The sequence below is a fragment of the Arctopsyche grandis genome, chromosome 11, assembly GCF_051622035.1.
Source record: "Arctopsyche grandis isolate Sample6627 chromosome 11, ASM5162203v2, whole genome shotgun sequence".
Classification (NCBI taxonomy): Eukaryota; Metazoa; Arthropoda; class Insecta; order Trichoptera; family Hydropsychidae; genus Arctopsyche; species Arctopsyche grandis.
The window spans coordinates 26,888,520-26,916,339 of NC_135365.1; the positions used below are offsets into that span (position 1 = coordinate 26,888,520).

At 37.2% G+C, this 27,820-nt stretch overlaps 1 protein-coding gene across 1 annotated transcript in view; it reads left to right on the forward strand.

Moving 5' to 3' along the window:
- eIF5B (eukaryotic translation initiation factor 5B) overlaps positions 1-27,820 on the forward strand; it is a 66,830-nt gene that overhangs the window by 4,509 nt on the left and 34,501 nt on the right. The window contains exons 3-14 of the mRNA XM_077441739.1: positions 2,899-3,080; positions 3,166-4,307; positions 4,376-4,627; positions 4,700-4,918; positions 4,998-5,111; positions 5,199-5,426; positions 7,511-7,693; positions 7,766-7,927; positions 8,004-8,134; positions 8,213-8,345; positions 17,608-17,880; positions 17,956-18,063. Of these exons, the coding sequence (XP_077297865.1) occupies positions 2,899-3,080; positions 3,166-4,307; positions 4,376-4,627; positions 4,700-4,918; positions 4,998-5,111; positions 5,199-5,426; positions 7,511-7,693; positions 7,766-7,927; positions 8,004-8,134; positions 8,213-8,345; positions 17,608-17,880; positions 17,956-18,063 (3,127 nt within the window). The remainder of the gene's footprint in view (positions 1-2,898; positions 3,081-3,165; positions 4,308-4,375; positions 4,628-4,699; positions 4,919-4,997; positions 5,112-5,198; positions 5,427-7,510; positions 7,694-7,765; positions 7,928-8,003; positions 8,135-8,212; positions 8,346-17,607; positions 17,881-17,955; positions 18,064-27,820) is intronic.

The following is a 27,820-nucleotide window of genomic DNA, read 5'->3' on the forward strand; positions in this document are numbered from 1 at the left end:
CATATATGAACTTGTCAGCAACAACACACAGCAAGTAGTCAGATCACGGAGTCTGACGACCCGTATGTGGAACTCAGAACGGCAGACTGTCCTCTGTCTGCGTAGGCTCTTAATTATTAATTCAATATCCATATAAATTATTAGGTAAAAACATAAACGTGATTTAAACCCAAAACTGTAGTCAGTCTCTCAAATTTGTAACGACTATGACTCCAGGCCAAAAGCTATGACTCCACGGCTCCCACTCCCACTTTACAGCCCTAGAATTTTGTATATTTGTATGTACACTACCGTCCATATGTTTAAGACCAAACCTATAACTCGATTTCTAATGTCCATTAAAATAATTTAGCGTAAAATAGTTCAAAGAAATGGGTATCATTTGTTTCCCTACACCCTTGGATTTAATTTGAGCAAAAAAAAGCAGGGATTATCCCATTGGTTTGTTGTTTTTTTTATATAAGGGTTCAAAATGGGCTCAAAGACACCGCGTGACGAATCGACACATGTTGCAATTCGACAACTCTACTATACGCAGTTTATGTTACGAACTTTTTTTGTTATTTTATTCTGCTGATATGACATCGAAACAGTTCAAAATAATAAACCCTAAATGAATTTGGTTCAGTTTAATCTGAGCAGTCAGACTTTGAAGTCGTATTAGCGAAAAATTTATAATACATAAAGAGGACAAAAATTTTTGAAGAAATATGGGAAAAAATAAAAATCTCACCATGGAAACTCAAGGAGCCATTATTGCTCTTTACAAACAGCAAAAAACCCAACGATATATCGCCGAAAATCTGAATATTTCGAAGACTGCAGTACAACAGACGATAAAAAAATTCCAAAATTCTAACAACATTATGGATTTATCAAAATCAGGACGTCCCAGAATCACAACTCAAGCATTGGATCAACAAATTATATTATTGAGCAAGCGAAATAGAAGGATAACGGCACCAGAAATCGCCTCTGACATAGAAAAGACAGCCTTCAAAAAAGTATCGGTCACCACGGTTAAACGTCGGCTGATGGAAGTGAAGCTGGGAGGGCGCATAGCAGTAAGAAAACCATTATTAAGAAGAAATAATAAAGCGAAAAGACTAGCTTGGCCTCTTCAGCATCGTAATTGGTCAATTGAAGATTGGTCAAAAGTGATTTGGTCCGATGAATCGAAGTTTGAATTGTTCGGTTCGAAAAGACGAGTTTACGTCCGGCGCACTCCCCAAGAAAAAATGATGCCAGACTGTGTGCTGCCAACAATCAAGCATGGTGGTGGATCCATAATGATATGGGGATGTTTCTCAAGAGCTGGAGTTGGGAATTTAATCAAAATTGATGGAATTTAAAAAAAAAAGGGTATTTGAAAATTTTAAAAGAACAAGTTTTGCCGTGCGGCCGGAACTTATGTGGGCATGATTTTATATTCCAACAAGATAATGACCCAAAACATAAATCAAAGATATGCATGGACTTCTTACAACAATAAGAAGAAAAAAAAAATTTAAAAATCATGAACTGGTCTCCTCAATCCCCCGATTTAAACCCAATAGAACTTTTGTGGGACGAATTGGACAGACGAACCAGAATCCATCGCTCAACATCCATAAATAAGTTTTGGAATCATCTACAGGAAAGTTGGAAGTCCATACCTCCCATCACACTTCAAAATTTAATAAATACAATGCCGAGACTATGTGCAGCAGTGATTAAAAGTAAGGGTGGGTTTTTTGACGAAAGTTCAGTTTGAAGTTTTTATTTTTTTATAATTTTATGTTTATTAATTGTTGTAATTTCTTTATTTATTTTAATAAATGCGTATTTTTTGAACATAACTGAGTTTATATTTTTTAAATTGGTCCAAAATTGTGTTAAATATGCTCCAAAAACACTTTGGTCTTAAACATATGGACGGTAGTGTACATACATATATTCAAAATTAGCCAGCAGTATGGCTTAATGGTAACGTGTATGTTTAGCACCAAGTGATCAGCGGGTTCGATCCGCCATACCACTGGTTAAATTTGGGGGTATTTGTGACTCCAAATCGATCGTTTCTTATCAGAGTTTGCCAATTTTATCTGATCGTTGTTGAAGCGGTTCCTCGAAATTGGCAAAAAATCATCTTTCCTGTTGTCAAAAATCTTCTGTATTTATTGTATGTATAATTAGTAAAAATTATGTACAAAATCTAAATCCATATATGTCTCAATGGATTAATTCTGTAATTAATTTTTATTTCGTGTTCTTCAACTTCTGGAAATACAGTGATTTGTGTAATAAAAATGCTGCATTGTTTGTAATTAATTGTCCAGGAAGGACATTGGCGTTCTTCCTGTCAGGCCTTCCTGGTATATATCTATGTATGTAAAAATAAAATAAAATATGCTTCAGTCAATTTGTAAAATTGCGCAATTCATGGACATGTGAAAGAAATTCAAACGTTGCTATATTCATGAATCTGTCACCGTATGGTATTCTTATAAGAAGCCGTTAACTATTTTTTTTGACATTTCGACAATCGAATTAGCTTTAGTTTAAAAATCATACGAATCCTATCGTACAGTTTATTATTCATATTAAAATTAATTTATTCGTTCATAGTGCACGTCGAAATATTTTTATTTTATGCTTTTTTGGCAACATAAATTGAAATGAATATCACCATTAATAGAAAATCATTTTATGTAGTGAAATGTCATTTGGTTTAGTTTCAAAATGGTTTAATGTGTTTAAATTAGATCTGTCTCTCTATTCTATGTGAACAATTATAATGTATGTATCTCTTAACTTGTAGAATCTGAAAGAGTTTGTAAAGCGTGCTAATTTTATTTGTAAGTTGTAAATTCAGCTCTTTCGCTGTTGTGTATTTATTGTGCTGTTTTTATTCTTCAGAGCAAAAAATGATGACCAGATGATTATAAGTGAAGAAGAAGACAAAGTTCCTAGCAACAAGGGTGGGAAAAAGAAAAAAAACCCTAGTGAAGATAAAAAAGCAAGTGAACTTAGTAAAAACACTAAAAAAGTAGGTATTTCTGAAAAGAAAAATGTTAAAAAGAAGGCTGTTTCTAGTGATGGTTAGTATTTACCTAATCACTATAAATAAAATTGATTTTGGAGGTATTGATTTTTTTTTTCATATATTCTTTAAAAAAATTTCAGATTCAGACTCGGACAGTGATTCCGACAATGATAGACGCGGTAAATCCAAGCCTCAGCCGAAGAAAGGAGGCTTTGCCCTCTTACAGTTGGAAGATTCAGATGAATCTCGTCCAAGTTCTGATGATGATGATGATTCGTCTTCAGCGGAAGAGGCACCAAAAAAGGTTGTGCCAAAAAAACAAACCAAAAAGGAAGTGCCAAAAGAACAACCCGGTAAGAAAGGTAAAAATACAAAGAAAAAGAAAGACGATAGTGATGATGACATTGATAAAGTGTTAGCACAGTTAAATTTAGAAAAAAATAAAGTTCTTACTAGAAGTGGTAAAAAAACTGAAGGTAGCGAAGGTAATGAAGAAGGAATTGAAGATGACGGAATCAAATCTAAAGAAGCCGAAGCTGAGGCTGCCAAGAGTGCTGCGCAAAAGAAGAAAGAAAAGAAACTGAAACAACAGGCGGCTAAGAAGTTAGAAGCCACCACCGTTAAAGAACCCGTTACTGTTAAGGAAGTCGCTATTGTCAAAGAAGTCATTGCCGTTAGAGAAGAACGAAAGGATTCGGAGAAATCTGAGGCTCCCGTTGAAGAAATTGCTGAAATGCAACCAGAACCAGATGCTGCTAATTTGGAAGCACCTGAAGCAGACAAAAAGAAGAAGAAAAAGAAACCCGAAAAAGCACCAGTTGAAGAAAAACCTGTTAAAAAGGGTCCAGCGAAAAAGGCTATCGCTGCTATGCAGGATGCTTTGAAAAAAATAAAAGAAGAAGAAGAGAGACTTCAGCGTGAAGAGGAAGAAAGAATAAAACTAGAAGATGAGCTAGAAACCCAGAGATTAGAACAATTGAGATTAGAAAAAGAAAAGAAAGACCGGAAAAAGAAAAAGGAAAAGGAACGCAAGGAGAGATTGAAAGCCGAAGGAAAATTCATGACACCTAAGCAAAAAGCTGACAAAGCTAGAGCTCTCGCTATGATTGAATCCTTACGCGAGCAGGGCGCAGAAGTAGGCACCGAAGAAGTTCAAAGGAAACCCAGATTAGGCACTAGAATACGTCCTAATAAACTCAAAAAACAGACATCCGAAGAACAACAAATCGCCGCTCAAGAAGAAGAAAATAAAAAAGCCAAAGCGGAAGCCACCGATGCAAAGGTTTTATCCACTTATCATTTATTAAATCTTTATAATAGAGTTTATTTAAATTTAAACTTAAATTTCAGACCGAAAAGAAAGACGCCACTGAAGCAGCCGTAGAACCAATAAAAGAGTCATGGGATGCTGAATCTTTATCTTCGGACCGCGAAGGCGAAGACGAGGAAGAGGAAAAAACTCCATCAAAACCTGAAAAGACCAGCAATCCCAGTGATGACGACGAATCAGAAAGCGAAGAAGAGAGCAGTTCCAGTGACGAAGAAGTCGACGAGAAACCACCCGATGTTGCCGTCCGCGAAAAAGCCATTATGAGAATAAAGGTATATATATATAATTTAATCAACAAATCGAGCACATTTCAATTCAAGTTTCTCACAATGGACTTATTTTAGAAACGGGAACAAGATAACGAAGCCAACAGATCAGTTTCGGTGATGAGAGCAGCAGTCGTATGCGTCTTGGGCCACGTAGACACAGGCAAAACGAAAATACTCGACAAATTGAGAAGAACGAACGTTCAAGATGGAGAAGCTGGCGGTATCACCCAACAGATCGGAGCCACCAACGTTCCAATCGAAAATATCAAAGATCAAACACGCCACGTTAAAGGAGTATGTTACATTAGTTAAGCATTGAAGACGACTATCGTCAAAAAGGCATATTTGTAAACGAGGACTTGTTTAATTCCAGGTGAATCAAATCGAATTCAAAATACCCGGACTTCTGATCATCGACACACCCGGTCACGAATCTTTTAGTAATTTAAGAAGTAGGGGATCGTCTCTCTGTGATATTGCGATTTTGGTATTGTGATGATGGATTTTGTTGTTGCATATATACATACATATGTAGTTGTTGTGCTTTTCGTTTATTTTGGATTTTTGTTTTCAGGTTGTGGATATTATGCACGGTCTAGAGCCGCAAACGATAGAATCGTTAAATCTACTTAAGGCAAGAAAGACTCCGTTCATTGTAGCTTTAAATAAAATCGATAGACTGTACGACTGGCAGAGCGCTCAACGCAAGGACGTTAAGGATATTATTAAGTCGCAGCACATTAACACACAAAATGAATTCGAAACTAGGACTAAAGAAGTCATATTGCAATTCGCCGAACAGGTAAGCATCATATAGAGCTGTTGTCTTTCTTTCCAACTCATATATGTATGTATGTATGTTCATCCTCTTCTTCGGCCAAGGACTTTTTCTAGTACCAAACTCTCCGACTCGTGAGGTATTTCTTGGAGAAATCCATCTTAAGTAGTTGGTAATTTTTTTTCATTGTCTTGGATTTAAAATTACTTGCTCGATAGTACATGCATCGTCGATGTAAATTTAATGAATCGATTCAACAAATAAGCCGGAAACCATTTATACATATGTTTCTTCATAACTGAATGTGATATTTTCCACCTCAGTGAGAGGGTTGTTAGAGACTATTTTTACCAATTTTCTGGTAGTCTGCGCTCATCATTATTTTCATAATTGGTTTTGATGTATGAGTGGATTTTTGATCTTCTCTTTTCCATTTAGGCCTCACAGAGATGTTTTGTATTTACGGCTGGTTCAATACATACATATATTGGTGCTGGCTGTGGATGCAAGACATTTCCATTTTTTACTCTACATATGTACATAGTAACAATAGATGAAGTTTTGTGATCATGCGAAAATTCATACTCGAGATTTTGACTGATTCGAACTCAGAATCGATCACTGATCACGTTTTCATGATCTAGAAAAAATGTGTCTGTGTAATTCGGGGAATTTTTGAACACCGTTCGTCCTATCGAAATGAAACTTAGTATCGGTTACTGAAATTCTTATCAATACGACGTAAATTTTTAAGTTGACTAGAAATGGTACCTCCCCTTATAGGTGTCCTCTTATTTTTTTAGTTTTTGAAATCAATTATGTCCCAGACCCCTCAACAGATTAGTCATTTTTAATTAATTTGAAAATTTTTGCAAGGATTATCTATGTTTCTTCCGATCGTTTTGAAACATTGTCATTTTGCGCGGTTTGGTCATTTACATGTAATAAAATTATAAATTTCATACACTAATATTTTTTAAATATCTTTACATCAACTGGAAGTACATAGTACTTTTACTCTAGAGAATCGAGGCTTTTTATGTTTGTATCAGAAACCTTTCCGTGTATTGGACTGAAATTTCATATCTGGAAGTTTAAGCTTAATACCAAGTTATATATAAAATTTGGTGAGCACCCGTCAACCGGAAGTGGCAGTTTACTCTTGTTCAATTTTTCTTCCACTATTATTTACGACCCCTTAAACACTAGAAAATTCAAATATAATCCTTTTATAAATGTGATGAAATTAAAAAAAATCATTAAATTTAATAAACCGGATGTGGGATTTTTTCCTCTTAGAAAAGTCAAAAATGTTGTGACCACACGTTTTTTTTCCACACCTCTGAACGTACAAGCTTGAAATTTTTATTTGTACTCTTTATGTACTAACTTAGAGTTGATAAGGTTTTGGTCGGAATTCGTAAACCGGAAGAAGTCATTTTTTTTAAACCAATATTTCATTATGTTATTTTGACCTTTTAAATATTTTTTTTCTTCCTGATATTTATAATATTTATAGTGATTTGAAGTAGTAATATAATTTGAACAAAATCCGAAATCCGAAGTATAACTTTTGTCTTCTGTAAGTTTCCCTACATTTGCACTCAATTTATATCGAAAATGCTCTCATAGTCGGTACCTGTGAACGTGTATGTATGTTTCATTATCGAATCTTGTTTTGTAACCTTCTTATATTCCTCAAATACATAGATAAAGTCGTGGGTTGGTCACATCCGAATTTTTTTTTATGTTTTCTTATAAATGTAGACCATTGTGGCGCATTACGTTCTTCCTGTAATGCTACAATGGTCCAAAGCAATAAATAAATAATATCACCTATACCCAAAAAGATGAGACTTGAAATTCCTAACCAAGCATCTCCAAACTACCGCCGAAATCCTTGTTCAGTTCTTACTTCCCAATAAAACTTTCAACTTTACATTGGTCCTACATACTAGTCCATAACCTACCAATACGGCACTGAATATGAACCATTCTCCAAACGTTCCGAGGACATATCCTAGCCATTATCATCAGTTATATCTTCAGTTTCGTTAATCAGAACCACGAAACGTTGTAGATTACCTCTAACAATTACCAAATTACAGGGTTTGAATGCTGCACTATTCTACGAGAACACTGATGTACGCACTTATGTATCACTCGTGCCAACTTCAGCCGTCACCGGAGAAGGGATGGGTAATCTTCTAGCCATTATTATACAATCTTGCGAAGGTTTACTTCATAAACGACTGTTATATTCACAGCAATTGCAAGCCACCGTACTCGAGGTACCATTCATTACACTATCATTATATACGTACCATATTCTATTGCTTCATACATGTTTAATCTGTTTTTAGGTTAAAGCGATACCTGGCTTGGGTATGACCATTGATACAATATTGATCAACGGCATGTTGAAAGAAGGCGATACGGTCGTGCTGGCCGGTACAGACGGGCCTATCGTCACTCAGATCAGGTCTCTGCTGATGCCGCAGCCGATGAAAGAATTGAGGGTTAAAGTGGGTTGAATTTCAATATGGCAATGTATGGATGGTTTGAAGCAATTGTTGATTTTTTTGTATTCTTGTGTTTCAGAATGCTTATATTGAGCATAAAGAAGTCATCGCTGCGCAAGGTGTTAAAATTACGGCTAAGGATTTGGAGAAGGCTGTGGCCGGCTTAAATCTTCTCGTAGCACATAGACCTGATGAGGTTGAGGTTTTGAAGTATGTTTTTTTCAATTTAATATTGTGTAATGGTGTTTATGTTATGTTTGGGTGTTTATTTGTTTATTTAATATTTAGGGAATACGTTACTAAGGAGCTTAAGAAAGCCTTGTCCGGAATCAAGTTGTCAGAAAGGGGTGTTTACGTGCAAGCGTCTACTCTAGGATCGCTCGAAGCACTTTTGGAATTCTTGAAGGGGAGCAAAATACCTGTAAGTGTTCTTTAAATCTGCTCATTTTTTATATTTGTATCTAATCTTCGTAAGGGTTAGAATATATTTGTTTTTGATGAATGTATGGTTGCATTAATTTAAAGACAATTTTTCTACTGAAACATCAAAATTCAAGCTATTTGGTTTGAGAATGCAAAAGTTTAGTTAGAGAATTAAGAATAGGCATGCCACGCTTGGTTAGAAAGTATTCGCAAAAGAACGTGGGGTTTAAAAAGTTGGTTCGAGCAGTTCAGCTGTGGTCACCTACTTCTGAAAGCAGATGAAGAGGATCCGAATAATGTAGTGAAAGTATTGGATGGGGAAGGTGCTTAAATGATACCCAAATGAATTCGCAGACATAAGAAAGGCTAAATAAGTACAGCAGTCTGACAAATGTGTAGAAAGTATTCGTAAAGGAACGTGAGGTTTGAAGAGTTGATTCGAACAGCTGAGCTGTGGTCACCAACTTCTGAAGGCAGACAAAGAGGATCCAAATAGTGTAGTGAAAGTATTGGTTGGGGAAGGTGCTAAATGGTACCCAAAATATTTCGCATATAAATAAGGAAGGCCAAAAAACGTAAAGGAGGTTTGTTAAAAGTACACCAGTCTGACGAAAGTGTAGAAAGTATTCGCAAAGGAACGTGGGGTTTGAAGAGTTGGTTCGAACAGTTGAGCTGTGGTCACCAACATCTGAAAGCAAACGAAGAGCATCCAAATAATGTAGTGAAAGTATTGGACGAGGAGGGTACTTAAATGGTACCCAAAATAATTCGCATACATAAGGTGGGCTAAAAAAGTACACCAGTCTGACAAACGTGTAGAAACACAGTACATGGCTGATTAATATTTATATATGTAGGACTTAAATAATCCCCAAACCGCTAAAAGTTGTATCGAACGATATCCCTCGAAAATAAAGATGAAAGCAAAGATACAGACGAGTAATATTCTCCTCAAGTATTTATAAATACACGGTAATTTTAAACTTGAGCAAGGCGCGTACGCACTATTTATTAGCCAGAGTTTTATAGCGGAAGTTGTTAAAAACCACACTCCGCTGTTACTCGAGTCTTGCACGACAACCATACCTAAACAGACGCACGTACTAGTCAAGTTGCACAATTTTCTCAAAACCAACCATTTCATGAAACCAATCGAATCCCAACGTCCCACCTCTGAAGCAATCCACACCCACAGAAGCATTTCAATTACAGCCGGTGATTGTGCAGTGCATTATTGGAGATCTTTTGGGTAGGATTTGTTTGAGATGCGGCACACAGTTTGACGGTCGGCTCGCTTCGGTTTAATCCTTGGGCCGCGGCAATAAGCAGGATGTCTTGTTTCGAGCGCTCAATTGCGCCGGAAATTCGTTTTTATAAAACGGTTTAATATTTCCGGGACGTTCGCTCGCTCGTTCCTGCTCAGACTCATGGAGTCTCGTTTAAGTCTGTGCCGATCGAATGAGTGGCCTAACTAGCGCCATTCCAGAGATAAAATCTTCCGAAACCGAAGTTTCGTACGCTCGTGAGAATATGCTGATCACGTTGGATGTTATCGAAATTGTTCGAGGATGAGATGCACTCTCGCTGAAGAACATTTGCTCGAAACTAGTACTTGGGTCTATCCAAGACATCTTAAAAGTACTTTTTTCTAAATACATTTTACTTTCTGGCTACAAATTTTTTTCGTAGCTGGAGACCTTTAGAAAAATAAATCCCTTGACTTTTTATTAAGAATATTTTGTCAAATTGAAAAAATAAACTACACTCAGTTGTATGGTTCCATCCATTGTAGTATTACGTTCCTTATCTGTTGACATACCAGAACAGACTGGTGAACAGCAGAATAGACTAGTGGTTAGCATATAATGCTAATATAACCAGCAGGGTGGTCTAGTGGTGAGTGTTGTATTCTCTCATGCTAGGGGCCACGAGTTCGATTCCCACTGGAGTCTCGTTGCTGGCCAGATCTTGGTTTGTCGAGGTCGGTCGTTTCTTATCAGAATTTGTCAATTTTTCTGATTTGAAACGATTTCTGTAAAATTGGCTTTTTCTATTGCGAAAAATCTTGAGTTATTCTTATCTCTCAGGTTTCATCAGATTTTCTCTCCATAGGTGACTCTATGGATGATTATTGAAATGTAAAAAAAAAATCGTATATTTACATAATAAATGTTTAAATGCTAAAATTCATATTGTTTACGATGTTTGTAATATCTGACCATAGATGTCAGGTGTTGTTTCGATACGTATGCATGTATGTTGTAAATATGAATAGTCCATGTGATGAATTGTTGTTGCGCTGAGTTGTCTGCGCCGAAAGATCGGCGCTAAGTTGGTTTGCGCTGATTTAATAATATATGTAATATATAATTTCTCGAGTATTTATCTGTTTAGCACATTCGCCGCTTTGGAGAAATCTGTTAGGCGAGTGTGCATGATTAATTGAAAAAAATGCTTTGAACAAAGTGGTCACTGGTTCAAATCCCACTGGTTTCTGCTGGCCAGACCTCGGATTTGTGACTCCAGGTCGATCGTTTCTTATCAGAGTTTACCAATTTATCTGATTTTCACTAAAACGGTTCAAACAAATAGGCAAACTTAACCATTTTCTCGCGAATCTCGAGTTTTCAGCAATCTCAAATTTCGCTGAATTGCATAAAATGCTGCAAATTTACCAAATTGACCACAGATGTCTCTGTGGATGTTAATTGATATGTATTTACTTTGTATAATACTTGTATCAAATGTACAATGTTTCTAGCCAGGAAGGCGCATTGGGGTTACCTGTAAGCCTTTCCTGGTATAAATCAATCGAAATCATCTCTGAAAAATCGCTTCGGCAGGAAAATTATAGACTGCGACAAATCTCTACGTCTATTTAATTGTAGAAATGGTTACATGCTTTTTTTCTTATTTTAATTAATATGATGGCAGCTAGAAACTACTGGATAAGTACTTCATTGCATGAAAACTGAAAAAACATTTGTTATGCTGAAGTGTAGCTATGGTCAAAATTTAAGAGAAGTAGCTCAAACTTTACCCATTGATGAATTGCACGCAAACAGCCAAGACTTTGATATTGCATATGTATCCATTATAGAAGGTATTTACAAGCTTTTTATTTTATTTGAAGGCTAGAATAAAATATGACAAAATTAATTTTAAGTCGAGAAGCGTGTGGTAGAAGAAACTGAACAAGTTCGCAGAATTGCTGGTTTGACTAAGTTTTACTACAGAATCTTGTTCAATGCATAGATAGGAAGGATAATCACGATTCTCAGACAATGATGTAGAAAGAGAGCAAATCTAGATGCCTTATCCTTTCAGAAAGCAGGTCAGCTAGCACCCAAACCAGACCTTCAAACCCAAAGGTTTTTCTTGAAAGATTAGCTCATATCGCTTATTAGTAATAATTAGCTTATTAGAATAACGGTTATTACATAGCAGATCTTTCATCGATTGATTATTATTACCAGGGATTAATTTTCTAAAAATAAACTATTAAAGGACCATCTGCTTAACAGAAATCCTCATGCTGTTTTTTTTTTATATATAAAAGCAGTAGATGGATGACTTTCGTGTGGGTAATCGACTTGACTTTAATTTGGCTCCGATCTCTTGGGCTCCAGAGAGGAAATGCTGACCAACAGGAAACGGAAATCCGGCTACCTGAGCCCTTGCCAATTGTAAACCATTCGTTCGTTCAATTTATTTCGTTTTTTTTTCTTTCGTTCTCCCTTCATCTTCTCGGTTGTTATTATTTATCTCTCGTTTTCTATTTTTCTTTCGCTTTTATCGAGTGAACGGTTTATTCTTCAGCGCGTCGTTTCCGGGAGCCGCGGTTAAATTTAACCGGATGCTGGGTAACTGTGGGACCGTGCAACATCTGCCTGCACACGACGACCCAACAAAAGTTCACAATGTATGAATGAACGCCAGTTATATAACGATCGAGAACTCTATTTATATTATTATATGTATGTACGTATGATGAATGTAACACATATAATCGGACATTTTGTCTCCGGACGACTTTCGAACTGACATCGACTACTCCCACTTTTACAATCTGGTTCACCCACTCGATTGTGTGAACCAGTCATTTTCAAATTTACATACACTGCAGCCTGTGTGTGTGTGTGTAAGCATAGAGGCTGGTGTTAAATGCTTCTAATTGTTTCACGCATTGCATGCGGTATGTGCCCTCTTGAGCTCGAATGTATTTTTGGGTACTTGCTTGAGCTGTCTCTTTCTCTCTGTCTATCGACTTCCCGTTTCCGGTGGAAGTGTTTAGTTTGTTAATTTTATCTCGTAGCTCTTCGTAAGCACATACCTACTCTCTCCGAAGTCGATGGGAACCATACGGTGGAAGTTTCGACCACGCCATCACCCACGACTTTAGAACGGTTCACCAACCACGGCCGCTGCAATGTTTAGTTGGCGTTTCGAGTTTCAATATACAGGCATTGATTGCCATTTTCGAGGAAGTATCGTGAACCAAGTATCTCAAACTTCGATTTGATCGTAAACTACGTCTAATACATACAATAAAACATATACTTCATGGTGCATGCATTTTCGAACTTCAAAGAGAAATATGCTATGTTCCAAATATAATCCCCGAGAGTACAATTCACTATATGTATGTAGTATCAAGAAAAACATTAAATAATGAAAGTAAAAGCACAAATAAATAATGGCCAACTTTTTGCATTGCCTTTTTTGGGCTAGTTTTGCGAATCTATAAAAAATCTTTAACATTGTTGGACGTCGAAAAGCATCAATGGCACGTGCCCTATGACTGACTCCACCCGGTCGGCTCCCTGTGGTGACACCCAACTTTATATCACAGCGTAGTGCAGTGGTAGAGCTATTGCATACCAGTCGAGTGCTCGTGGGTTCAAATCCCGGTCAAATACGCTGCTCGCGAGATCTTGTGGTTATTAAAATACAGATCGACCGTTTTCTGTTAGAATTTTCCGATTTTTCTAGCTTAATTGTTGGGACGGGTATTTATTGGATCAGTTTCTTGCAAATTCGAGTTATTAGCATCTTGAATTTGTTGAATCGATAAAAAATTTATTGATTGTCTATAGATTTCTCTATTGTATTCTATGCAATGTTATGTTTAAAAAAATGTACAATAAATAATCTAACCATGTGTGTCGCCTTGGGATAGTTCCTGTCATGGCACATATGCGCCTTTTACATTCTCAAGCGTTTCTTTAAATATAATTATAGATTTGCTTGAAAAAAATATCTTTTCATATAGTTGACTTTCTTCATACCTAGTGGTTCCAATTTTATTTCTGACTCCTCAAGTCTTCTGACTATTTCGTATAGAAAGATTGTGTCGCTACAACAATGTATGTATAATATTTTAAGGCTCCTCTTGTGGAATCGTTTTACGGAACCATTTCCAATTGTTGGGAAATACTACAGAGTAGAACATTTCAATAGTAAAACTAAATGTTGATATTCAAATAGGCAGTAAATTTGGATCAAAATCGCGCTAGCAACCTAGAAAATACTAAATTTTTAAACTTCTATTAGAACTTAAGGTAGAGAACCTGAAAATTTGACACCAATTATAACAGATATGAGCTTAGCTCCAGGTACATTCTCTGAAAAGATTGGTTTGATTTTCAGTTGACCTGGTCTGAATACTCCACTCCATTAGCCAGAACTCTAGAACTTTCAGGCTTGAGCTAGACTCCCCACCCACTGAGCTAGTTTGATAAAAGTCCCATGACACCTATGGAAGCTTAGCTCCTAGCATTCCAGACGCACATCCTCAGCTGGCTGGATTCTGAAATCTCCTGGGTTCGGCGAACCCGCCAATCGGAGGACGGACATCTCTGGCACGCGCGCTCTCTGTGTGTGTGTGCCACATTGGGTCACGTGATCGATATTTTGGTCTCTAAATCATGAACGACACGTCCAATAATAACTTCGGCTCGCGCTCGTCTATTTCTAGGCCCAACGGGAATAGAACGCGCGTCCTTCCGTCGTCGGCGAACTGACTGCACACACCATCCACTTCGGCCAAACCGGCCATTGTACGCACCCAATTCGCTCTCTGCTCAGAATTTAGGTCGTAGTCATCCACATGTCGCACTATTTGTCAGCGGCTGCCAAACTAGGGGTGTGCCGGACCTTCGCAAGGGGGCTCGAGACATTCGACAACGTTTTTGAATATATTTTTAGCTTCTTTGATTAGTTTCCCTAGATACTAGTGGGTAAAGGGCTTGGTTCCAGTAGTTTGGTTCCTAATGTAATTTTCAGAGCAAACGTTCTAACAAACTACGCGATGGTATTCATTCAGTGATGGCTATTCAGTAAGTGTATATGATTTCATTGAAACGGTTCCAACAATTTGGCAACCCTTTCCTATTTCTCTCAAAATTCGAATTTACAGCATCTTGATTTTCGCTGATTTGTATACATGCTGCAAATTTATTCACATGTTTGTTCACTGTGGATGTTTATATTTGCCTTGTATATATAATGTTTAAAATACCAATACTATAAAATGCAATGTTTGACCATTGATTTCGTGTTTAATGTAAATAAATGGGTGTATACCTGTATATTTAATCAATAATTCTTAATCTGTATAGCGCAATCGTTACGTTGGAGCAATCTGTTGGACGATTGTGAATGATTGATTGAATGAAATAAAATATTTATAGCTCAGTGTTCAGCGTTTAGTGGCTAGGAGGTACGAGGCTCGAGCCCTGGTTAAACCTCGATTGAAAGCATAATACGTTGTATGATTTGAATTATATTCAGTGGGAGGGGCAGCAGATATGAATCGGGCTGTAGTAGCTCGTGGAACATACCGGTGACCAAATGCAAACAAAAATAGCATGCATATGTACTATACTGGGAGGTCTGCAGCCCCACAGCCTATATGTTACGACAAAATAGCATGAATATGTACTATACTAGGAGGGCTGGAGCCCGTATGGACGAGCCGCCACTGTATTATTATCTTCCACTTTGCTAGTAAGGTTTGGATATTTAGACTCGATTTCATGTTTCGGTTTTCCAATATATCTGATCTCGTTGGTTATGGAAAGTGTCAAAACGTTCATTTGACTTGATGATTTGAGGCAGTTCTGTGTGAAATATCTTCTTATAAAAAGAGGGGAAAGGGAGTTTGCTGTATGAAGTTTGAGAAGTTCTGTCCTACGTGGAGTGTTTTGTCGATCCTGTCGGTCCAGATGTGTGGTGCTGCGACTCGGCGTGAATTCCAGATGATAATTTTGCGCCATGCTTGCGCAACATCCGCGTTCTCCATCTCTCCTCTCGCGATTGATGCTCTTATGTGCATTATTACGTCTGAAAATCATTCATCGGATCTTCTCGTCGCGTTTGCTCTCATTTCTTTTTTTTTTAAGTCGTCTTTTGTGGGCAAAAGGCGTGAACGTCGTTCCCGGTCTGAACCGTTTCATGGGAAAGAGCGCTGGGGCATTCATGCTCTCTACGGTTCGACAACTACGCACAGTGGCAGCACGTGGATCTCTCACACTTTTTTTTTCCTCTCGTGTATTATTTTTCCATTCGAGACGATTCACAATTGCATGTGTGGAACATTGATCCGTGACCGTGTGTGAAATCGGGAACCACTTGAAACTGTCTACAAAATGTATGTCTACCCAAGTTTATGTGTATCAGAAAAAATCGCATCAAATTTGCTACTTCCATTCTCCTGCTCACAGTTGGATCGATTTTAGTTGAAGAATACTAACATATTCTCGCAGTATGTTACAGAACAAATGCTTGAGATTCTTTTAGACAGATTAAAAATTACTTGAATGTGTCGAAACCAATGAAAAAGAGGAAGTAAAATATTCGAAGCATCGACCGAGCTGAAAGAAATGTTGATTGAGTTGTCAATTGAAGTGTTTCCAAGACATGCGAGTATATAGTAAGTGTTGGAGAGAGTTGCGTGCACCGCCCCTGCCGCGGCTGCGCACCGTTGCGCCCCTCCCACCCACTTTCCACCCACCACCCAACCCCACCCCACCCTTGATCCATTCACACTCTCGGCCCCATTCACTGCACCGCGTTCATTCATCGAAACGCATCTACTCAAACCCTCCTCCTCTTCATCTCTCAACCCCCCCCTGTCCCCTCTTCACGTTGCAGTTTAACACCTCGCAACCGTGTTTCCTTCCCCTTCTCTGCCATCCGTCTCGTCACGGTATCGACTCGTCAATTATACACCCACGAAAATATCGCATGCCATGCCTAGTCCGCTCACACTGACTGGTTCCGATTTTGACAAATTGGTTAATGATACCCAAGTTGTGGGTCTAGACTTGATTTTTTTTATGAATTTAGGCTAAAATGGTATCAAAAACGTAGGCTGACTTTTTTCAGTCTTTAGACCTTTGACTGCTGACGTATTTTCTGTTGAAAGCCCGCCTAGACATTTTAGAACATTTCCAATTAGTATTATTTAGAAATCCAATAGAAAGCAGGTATAAAAATTGTAGATAATCCAAACAAACCATAAATCACCACCCTAGACAACTACCGCCGAGGATTTCAAGTTTTTTAAAGGTGTGTTTAGACTCTAACATATCTTACAACAATATAAAATAAACAAAAGAAGTCTATTTATTAATGAATGTATTTTTCCAAAACTAGTTCCATGTTCTTCATTGTTGTTAAAATGTAATGCTCACAATCTAAATGCCAAGCCACGATCTAAATTATTTGGCAGTTAGGGATTTCCATCGGGAAATTCTGCTATGGTTATAAATTTAAAAAATCCGGTGTCAACCAGTCTTTATAGACATTGACACGGATTACACGACCCATGTTCAATGCATTTTTTCAATGCTGCCTGGAAAGGCTTAGTGGGTAGTGTTCTTGTTAATTTTTTACATATTTAGGTAGGATTTGTTGGCAAAACGCCGATCGGCGTTGGTCAGCATTCAAAGGGTTAATAGATGCATATGTATGAGTCAATAGAATATGACAAAAGATCCAGCTAATCACCCAAAATGGCCCAGTTGGGTAACTCGGCTATATTTGTAAGGCCAATTATTAATTTTCAGGCTGGCAAGATTCGTCTGGGTCGTTCGAATGCTTCCAGTTATGATCAGAGTTCGGCGTCCCTTTTTTTATACTCTCTAGAGAGCAAACAATGGAAATTGACAATAGTGAACTATTTAGCGCACTGAGGTGCCGATTTCTAGTTATGACATTCCAATTGAGACTAATCCAATTTTTTTTCTGTTTTGCAGTATTCAGCGATCAGGATAGGTCCTGTAGTCAAGCGCGACGTAATGAAGGCATCTGCCATGCTGGAGCACGAGTCTCAATACGCATGCATTTTAGCTTTTGACGTGAAGATAGAACGAGACGCCCAAGAGATGGCTGATTCCGTTGGTGTGACCATCTTCCAAGCGGACATCATCTACCACTTGTTCGACAAGTTCATGGCTCATAGGGATGCCCTCAAGCAACGCAAGAGGGAGGAGTTCAAACACATCGCCGTCTTCCCCTGCAAACTCAAGGTAATGGTTGACCCAATACTTTACATACGTTTAGTTCTGGAGTTACTATATATATAGTCCTGTTTTATTTCTCAGATCCTTCCCCAGTACGTGTTTAATTCTCGTGATCCGATCGTCATCGGCGTCATAGTGGAAGCTGGCATTGTGAAAGAAGGCACACCCATCTGCGTACCAAGCAAGGAGGTGAGTTCGAATAATTACCTAACTGATGCGCCCACGCTTACACTTTCTCCCGTGTGATTGTTTAATTGTGAATTCACCAAATATCAAAATAAGCTGATTAAATAAATCCATGACAGCATTCAAGAGATGAGGTATTGAGTACTCTCAAAAGTTTGAGCTATTTTAAGCTTAAATTGGTTTCTATAACATGTTAGCTAATAGTAATTTTTATAATGCCAAGGAAATAAACCGTAGAAAGGACTAGTAACTAGATTCTCGAATGAAAAATTGACTAAGGAAGTACTCGAATGGTATCCGAAAGTGCCCAAAAGAATCCAAAGAAGGAATAGTGAATTCTAGACGGGTGAAATAAGGAAATAGCACAATGATTGCGGAACATCAATGGAACCAGAAATAGTCTATAGTGAAACCGTTCTTCTTAGAACGGTTCCTATCTCATACCATTGCTGACCATAATATATAGGACTAATGGAGGCTTTCGTGCTAAATTGATGCAACATACATTTAATACCATTTATGAGGTAACCATTTTGTCATTGGAATATTACCCAAGTTTGAGAATTTTGCACAATCTACAATTATGCTCAAAAACTGAACAAATCTAAGATAGTAGCAGTAATTGTAGCTTTCCAAAAGTTCGTATTTTCATACTCTTATTTACATAATAAAATTTAGCACCTGGTTATACATGACGTACCAACATATGTATAATAATTTGCCGCCCATGAGTAATATAGATAGTAGTAGTAGAATGTGAATTTATCACCTGCAGATTGAATATAAATTCAAAAGGGGGTGGTGGGAGAGAGAAAGAGAGGGAGATGGAGAGATACGCACTTTCAAAAGAGTTGATTGTTCTGTGTGGGATAAGTGGTCCGCGTGTAGGATTCGAACCCAACACCTCCATACTCCAAAACTACTACAAGTTTCAGCTCGATTCAACCGCACATACATTATTACACGGTCGTTGCGTAATTTATTTACTTATTCGGCTCTCGATTAATGCGTCCGGCGTATTTAATACATTAATGCTCTCGTCTGGTGCAGATCCTGCGGCTGGGTACGAAACTGTGCCCACGCAGGTGGGTGTGTTCCCCAAAACCAAATTATCGATCTGAAAGGATGCTCACCCCGTTGCCGTCGGCTTGTAAAACAAAATTGCTAATGGTGAATGAAGCGGCCACTACACCGTGGCCGCAAACTGCCATGACCGCAAATTTATAATAATAATCTTCTAATGGGTAGGAGGATGTCTAAATCTCGTGGGGTGTGCTGTTTGTTAGGTCTTTTTGCGCTCTCACTATTTGAAATTACTTATAATACGAATATATGTAGTCATGTTCTGAACTTATTCTTACTTTTGAGGTATTATCAGTCTATATATTTTCTGTTATGTTGTGCCTGTAGGAAAGATTTTCACGAACTCGTTGTTTTGTAAAATTTTCTGTGTCGATTAGTCAAGGAACTTCTAGTATTTTTTTCCATATTTTATTTTATTTCATAGAACATGAACACTCGCCTTTACAAATCGCTCATAAGCGACGATTGCACTTATAAAGATACAATACAATCAATATACATAAGCATTTTATACAATGTGAATTCATACAAAGATCCACAGTTGCAACTATGGATAATTTATAATAATCAAATTATTTAATGAATAACTTGAGATTAGCAAGAGAGAGAGAGATAGGAAAAGAGATGCCAATTTTACAGAAACCTTTTCAATGTAAATCAGAAAAAATGGCAAACTCTGATAAGGAATGATCGACCTGTCACAAACTAAGGTCTAGCCAGCAGCGAGGCTCTAGTGGGATTCAAACCCGTGACCAATCTGCTCGAAAGCATAATATGCTAACCACTAGTCCACACCGCTGGTACATATATATGCCATTATGCCTTTGCGTGTGCGCTTTATGTATTCATGCGTTGTTGTTTATTTTATACTTGGTTATGTACAGTGTGGTTTTTTTTATTAGAGCAGTGATGTGCGATATTCATGAACAACCGTCTCGTTCTCCGACGAAAGGGTCTCTTAGGCTGTATTCGTTGGAGGGGGGGGGGGTGGTGGCCTCATGTTGAGGGCTTCAAGGGTCGAATTCCTTGACCTTTAAAGCGGGCTTAGTATGCCATAATGCCATGAAGGGTTCACCTTAAATCGACACTATGGTTAACTGCTGTGTATACATATATCTAAACGCATAAAATTTACGAAATCACAAACCGCAAGCATGTGTACGCTTGCAACAATCAACAGATTCAAACCTACTACCACTTACTATCCAACATTCAATATTGAACACACATATTGTACATATATATATACCAAACATCATTGATTTTGTGTGCACGGTGTAGTTTGGTGTCAGCCGGCAGCTACCTGTTGTTTGCCTGAATAATTTCTCATTTCCGTCGCAGCTGCGCGCTGTGATTCTGCTGCATCCGGCCAACACATACACACACACTAAACCCATATATACATGGTCAATGTATACTTGCATACAAAACTATGTATACATACATAATGTCCGTTTATTTTATTTTTATTTTTTTCTTCATAAACACTCAACCCGAAACTGGTCGACTGAAAAAAGGGAAATTGAAACGAATAGGTACCATCATCCATCCATTCATTACGCGCATGTCTATTATTATTTTTTTCCCTCGCCATATATGCGGGTATATGTATACGTGTGTGTGTGTATAAATGTGAAACTTGTAGCGATAAATTCGTTGACTTGAATGACCGCGCGGTAATATGTCATAATTGTCGCCGGTAATATATTCATTCTTGTCGCTCTCAAATCTCAATTGCAACAGATGCTGTAATAATAATAAGTCAGTGCAATTATATTCGCATTGACAGCGCAAATTTCATATTGATTTATTTCATTTTAATGTGTCTACGCTTGCATCGAAGCAGTGTCAACTGTGATATACTCTTATTTTATCAATTTTTAATTTTATTTTATGTACTGGCGAAAGGGCTCTGCTCTGCATGGCTTAATTTCGTATATAATAAATGTATATTGAGGTCTTAATATTTACAACGAATGCCATCTGGCACTGGTGCATATGCTCGGTGTGTTTCAACGATTCTTAGACTGCTCGAAATTGAAACCAATATATAATAAAAAAATATCAAAGGCATAGTAACTTATTTTAAAAGTTTAAAAGCGTGTATAAAAAAGATCCTCTTTTAACCCTTTGAGTGCCGACATCTTTTCTGTTGCAAGCCCGCCATGCTGAAAATTTCGCCAACATTTCCAACTAGAATTATTTAGAAGTTCAGTAGAAAGCGGGTATAAAAATTGTAGCTAATCCAAACAAACCTTAGATCACTACCCTAGATAACTACCGCCGAGCATTTCGAGTTTTGGAAATACTCAAAAAACAACGCCCATCGGCGTATTTCAGGCTCATGAACTTGTTGGCTAAACGCCGATCGGCGTTGGTCAGCATTCAAAGGGTTAAACGCGTATACTAAAGAAAGTGAATCTACTTAGTAACTATGCTATATACATATGTATTTCGACCTGTATTAAGATCATGCAATGACTTCATTGATAATAGAATCTTTAAGATTGAGACGTTTTTTTATTTAATTTATTAATTTTTACCAGACATTTATGGTCGAATTTGTAAATTTGCAGCATTTTATATTATTCAGCGAAATTCGAGATTTGCGAGAAAATGGGTAAGGTTGCCAATTTGTTGGAACCGTTTCAATGAAAATCGGATGAATTAGCAAACTCTGATAGGAAAAGATCGACCTGGAGTCAAAAATCCAAGATCTGGCCAGCAGAAACCAGTGGGATTTGAACCCGTGACCACTTTGTTCAAAGCATTATATGCTAACCACTAGTCCATTCTGCTGGCTATATATGTATATATATTTGTGCTCCGAAATTTCACAAAACTGCTTCAGATATCAGATAACAACAAACGTTACCAAACTTCGTTAGTTCTTCTAGGTACCATTTAAATATGATATTAGCTAAAAGCAGTTATTAAAACAAAAGTTTAGAAACAAAAGGATATAATGCAATTTACCCAATCACTGATTTGAGACCCAGAAGATTTATCTTTTTAAACTCATACACGTACACAACTGCATATGTATATCAACGATCAACCCAACACCTTTCATCGACCCAACATGCTTGAACTCCAAATAGTTCTGGGTCGCCATTTTACTTCTGTCCTATTATTATTAGATCAATTCAAATTCAAAACTTTTACGAGCCACAGCTCGATATTGAAGAAGCTCACATCATCATAGGATTTTGATCTCAATCGAGCTGTGCTAGAAGAGCACAAGTCGTTCGCCGGATGTTGTAACGTCTTTGCTTAGAGGCCAGCGACTTCCTGCCAGAACCCACCGGACCAGTGGACTGATGGACGCAAATCACACCGACTTCCTCCAACGATAGTTGATCCACCTTCTATATCACATACACACATACTCAAATTATTACATAACCAAGGATCTGGTGATTAAGGAAGTCCAAACTGGTCCACATAAAAATAAATAGTTCCAAGACAGACCCGTTTATTATATACTAGTTGTTTTTTTTTTTTTTTTTAATTTTTAATAATATTATAGTAATCTCATATTGGAGATAGGTACACGTGTATGCTGTGGATCGTATCTGAATAATTCCGGAAATTCGCTTTAGCGTAATCGCATTATGGATACCGGAAGGAAGTTCAACGAACGGTATCGTTCAGATAGCTGGGTCAGATTGGAAAATGCATTCGCTTTCATGCATAAAAACATAAAAGGGGGACCTATCAAAAATGCACATGTCAAATGTGAACGATGCTCTCTTATCTATCAGCTATACATATAATATATGTGTAGTGTAGTGAATGTGTAGGTAGGTGTTTATGATGCCGACTCTAGCTGTGCATTCTGACGTGATGACATGTCGATTTGATAAGATCATTTGTTTGTTATTTGTATGCATACTGTTTTGGTTTGCTGATTTTTTTTTTTGCCTTGATCACATCAGTCTTTCACGGTATACTGCTGGGTGAAAGCCTCTCCAATTCCGTATATCTTGAGTAACCTTTATACCGAATGGACACGATACGAGTAGCTTGAAAGATTAAGGGCGAAAGCACACAGGAAGGGACGCGGTGCATCGTTTTTTTTAGATACTTTTAAACATGTGAAAAAAAGGTTCGGTGATTATCGGTCACAAAGCGCTCCCCCAAAAGTCACTAAAATCTCTATAACGTAACATCTGGCAGCCGAAAAGTCCATCATTCTTACGGTGACTATCATACTAACGAGAGCTTGAGTGCCAAATATTCCGTATTCGCTATTTTCATTGTCTTTTGGGCGATCGTGATGTGACTAATAATTGGTTGGCTAGAGATAGTCGAGATATTGATTGGCTAGAGATAGTTGAAATATGATTTTTCTAAGTGGAATTTTATTTCATTGTCGTATAAAGACAATTTAATATATTATCCCTATTAATTAAATTCAGATTCGTGTAAATACGAGTAAATAATAGTACGAGATTTTAGCTCGCAATTTTACCCATTTAAAATTCAGCACACTTCCAATTAAGCCTTTTAAACGAAAACAAAAAATAGGCTAGAACAATATCCCAATAAACATGTTTCAACAGAAAATACTGAATATATAATAGTATTAACAGTGGGAAAAAAATCCCAAGTGAAAATACGTACTTTTGACTTTTGATTTGAACTGGATGACTACTTAGAGAGATTTGAAAGCTGAAAAGTACTACAAATGAAAGTTAAAATACCTGACTATAGATTCCAATATTCATTTTGAACAGGAAATTGACAGATTTTGAGACATCGACCGAACAACATGTCGCTATATAAGATATAGAAAAATCGCGCGATTTAAAAAACACATACATATCTCCGAATCTCGACCCAATCAACATTTTTTACAACTGTCAGACATGACTCACCGAAGCCCGCCATAAACAATTTATTTTATCTCGACTCCTTTTCTATCGGCTCGCGGTGACACACTCGCATGAATGAAATGTCCTTTTTTGCGCTAATTGCGTTGACATTTACATCGCGCTAATTTACAACGGTAGTAGAGCGAGATTTTCGGAACAGACGGACATACAGTAAGTAGGTGTTAAATACGGAATAAGTTTAGACGCTTATAAAATTATCATCCATTTGTGACCGCCCTCGCTCCGAGAGGCTTTTTGGGTTGGGCCGAACCCAGAAATAAAGCCCACATGGGCGTGTGTGGGTTCAGCCTGCCTTCTATTCATAGCAAAGCAAGCTTCCTTATAAGACCCCAACGTTTTATTGGCGCTTCGCACGATCTGTCTTCGTTTTCTGATAATCATTTCAATTCGATGTAATATTCTAACTTCTCGTGTGTGCTGTAATCTTCCGAGATGATGTGCTCTGGGATATCCAATGCCCAAGTCAAACCGCAAGTTCGTATTGAATGACGAAACGTGGTTCAAACCGCACTTGAATAGACATCTTCAGTTTCAACTTTATGTCTACACATGTATGTACATACATACATGTAGAACTTCAGTCTCAATATCACATGTGTATAATTTTGAATGAGAATTATATAATACTAGTGTTGTCCCCGATGACATATCATCGCATGAGTGTTGGCATATTAAGTTATTAAATAAATTTTATAATATATTTTTTTACATAGATATATAACAGGAGGGCTTGACAGGAAGACCCCAGTGCGCCTTCCTGAACAATTAATTATAGACAATGCAGCATTTTATTATTACATAAATCACTGTATTTCCAGAAGCTGAAGAACACGAAATAACAATTAATTAATTAATCCATTGATATATGGATTTAGATTTTGTACATAATTTTTACAAATTATACACACAATAAATACAGAAAATTTGTGACAACAGGAAAGATGATTTTTTGCCAATTTCGAGGAACCGTTTCAACAATGATCAGATAAAATTGGCGAATTCTGATAAGAAACGATCCATCCTCCTGTTAAAATGGTCGTAAATATAACGTTAAGATAGGAAGAAGCGCAGCGGAAAGCCATGTATGGTCGAAGTTATATATTTGTTTTTTGCTTTGTAAATCGGTATATGTATGTATGTATATGTGTATCGCCTTATCGATCTAGTTGGTCATTATTTCGTAACTAAGATCTAAGCTACATATTTTATCAATACATAGTGTAATTACTGATCATCATATTTACTAGAAGTTAGTTAATTAAGTATTCCAATAGCTAGTTAGTTAGAACATACATGTGTATGTATGTATGTATATACGTTTCATTGATTTTATTTCAGTAGAGTCAGTATCATTCCGCAGATACTTTGATAACGCACAATAATTTGATGCTAGGTGTCCAAAGTGAAAACGGTTCAATCCTCTTTGGACATACATATACGATCATATTAAATTTAATGATATATCATCATCATGCCTAGCGGCACGCTTCCTCCGTCGCCTAAGTACACAGATCACGTCTCGGGTCTCATCACGATTTTGGCAAATGATTCCGAGTAATTCATCAAGCCGCATTTCGAATTAGAAGTCGAAGAGGACATTCGAGTGGGATATTCGTGATTGAACGAGTCGACGTGAATTATGCTTATGGATATCTCGAGTCTTGCAATATGACATTCATCGCAAGTCCTACCCCAACAGTACACATTTGTGATATTTTGCATTATTTGTTAGTCGCCTTGATCTATATTTTTATTCAATCAATCTATGTTCACTCGTCATTACAGATCGCTCCAATGCGACGAGTGAATTATACAGATCGAGAAACAAACCAAATTATATATTAATACATAATTCGAAACTATACATGACATCTATGGTCAAACATAGCAAAGTGCATTGCAAACAGCGTATAGGATACGATCAACAAATAATCATCCACAGAGACACCTGTGAAGAGAAACCCAGCGAACCTTCAGATATAACCAGCAGCGTGGTCTAGTGGTGAATGTTGAATTATTTCGAACGTGATGTTACGAGTTCGATTCCCGTCTCGAATTCTCGCTGTTGGCCAGACCTTGATTTGTCTAGGTCTATCGTTTCTGATCAGAATTTGTCAATTTTTCTGATTTTCATTGAAACGATTCCTGTAAAATTGGCGTTTCCTTCCCAATTTTCTGTTGCGAACCTTTAGTTATTGTTATATCTTAGGTTTCGCCATATTGCTCACCATAGATGCCTCTGTGGTTGTTTATCGAATATAAAATTCGTATTGTTACATGAAAGTTATTCATCGTTATTTATCGTATTAATACGATGTTTGTAATATATGTATACTGACCATAGATGTCAGATATTTAGATTTACATGTATCTATGTAATAATTATGTGGACCAGGAAGGCGCCTTCCTGGTATATTTGTATATATATATATATATATATATATATATATATATATATATATGTGAAAAATATGTATGTAAAATAAAAATAAATAACATAATAACTCAAGATTTTTGCGAGAGAATGTAATTAGCTATCGCGGGTCAAGTGGGTGGTGTATGAGATAGATAGATCGGTTGGACTATAGTTATATTATAACATGAACATGAAAACAGCGAAAGGACCATTTAGCCAAATTGAACCATTTAAGGGACCATTTAACCATGAACCATTTAACTTTTTAAGAACGGAGCGTCAAGATTGAACGAGTGTCCCGAACCGGGGTCTAATAAGACCCCAGTATTTTTTAATCAAAATACAGCTTTTCTCAATAAAAATGGGTTCAATATATTATTTATTTATTTATTTATTTAAAGTTTGGACCGTTGCAGCATTACAGGAATTCCTAATGCGCCACAATGGTCAAAAATATAACAGAAAAGACAAGAAACAAAATAATAAATTAGACATAACATATATATCTTATTAATCATTTTATACATCAACATAAAAAATTTTTAGTCCTATAGCATGTTTTTGACTATTTTTGTATTAAAAAATAACGACAAGCATCAACATGCAAACGCACATTGGTAAGGCCAACAGGCGACTGTACGACTCAATAGCCACGCGCCAAAAGAGACGAAAACAATAGCTTACGAAAATATAGCCGTATCTTTCTCTCGCATTGATTCATCGATCAACAAGAATATGCAGGCGAACAGTCTATAAACATGACTTATCGCTACCGTCATTAAATCATACTTTGGAACGTAGAAATGTACAAATGTATTTTTTTATGATGTACCCCCTTTCTAAATCATACAAAATCTATTAAAATAAATTTCTTGTAGTTCATTCTAGGAATACAATAAATATAGTGTGTATAGCTTTGAAAACCACATAGTTATTACGAACAACGTAAAAATTGGGGCACTTGCATACCCCACTTCGGTGAGGGAGGGTTCTACAAACAAATTCTAAAAATCTAAAAAAAGACGTCAAGGAAGCGAATGATAAGAGTGGAATCGAAGGCAGATTGGACGACCGACACTTGTGACATTCCTACGTGTCGTTTTCAGTGCTTTAATATCTTCTTGTAAATTTTTTTCACCCAAAATGGCGACCCGTCCGCCCACTGGATCCGCCCAGGGGAGAGCGGCTCGCGAAAACCATCTCATCCATTCATGCGTGACCAACGGTGGCTCAAGATCGCACATATTATACATGCATACATACATATATATGCATATGCATACGAGTGGTCGCGTGTCCTGTCGATCGATCAACATACACCCACAAACTTCGAACGGGTTACGCAACATCAATGGCTAAAACC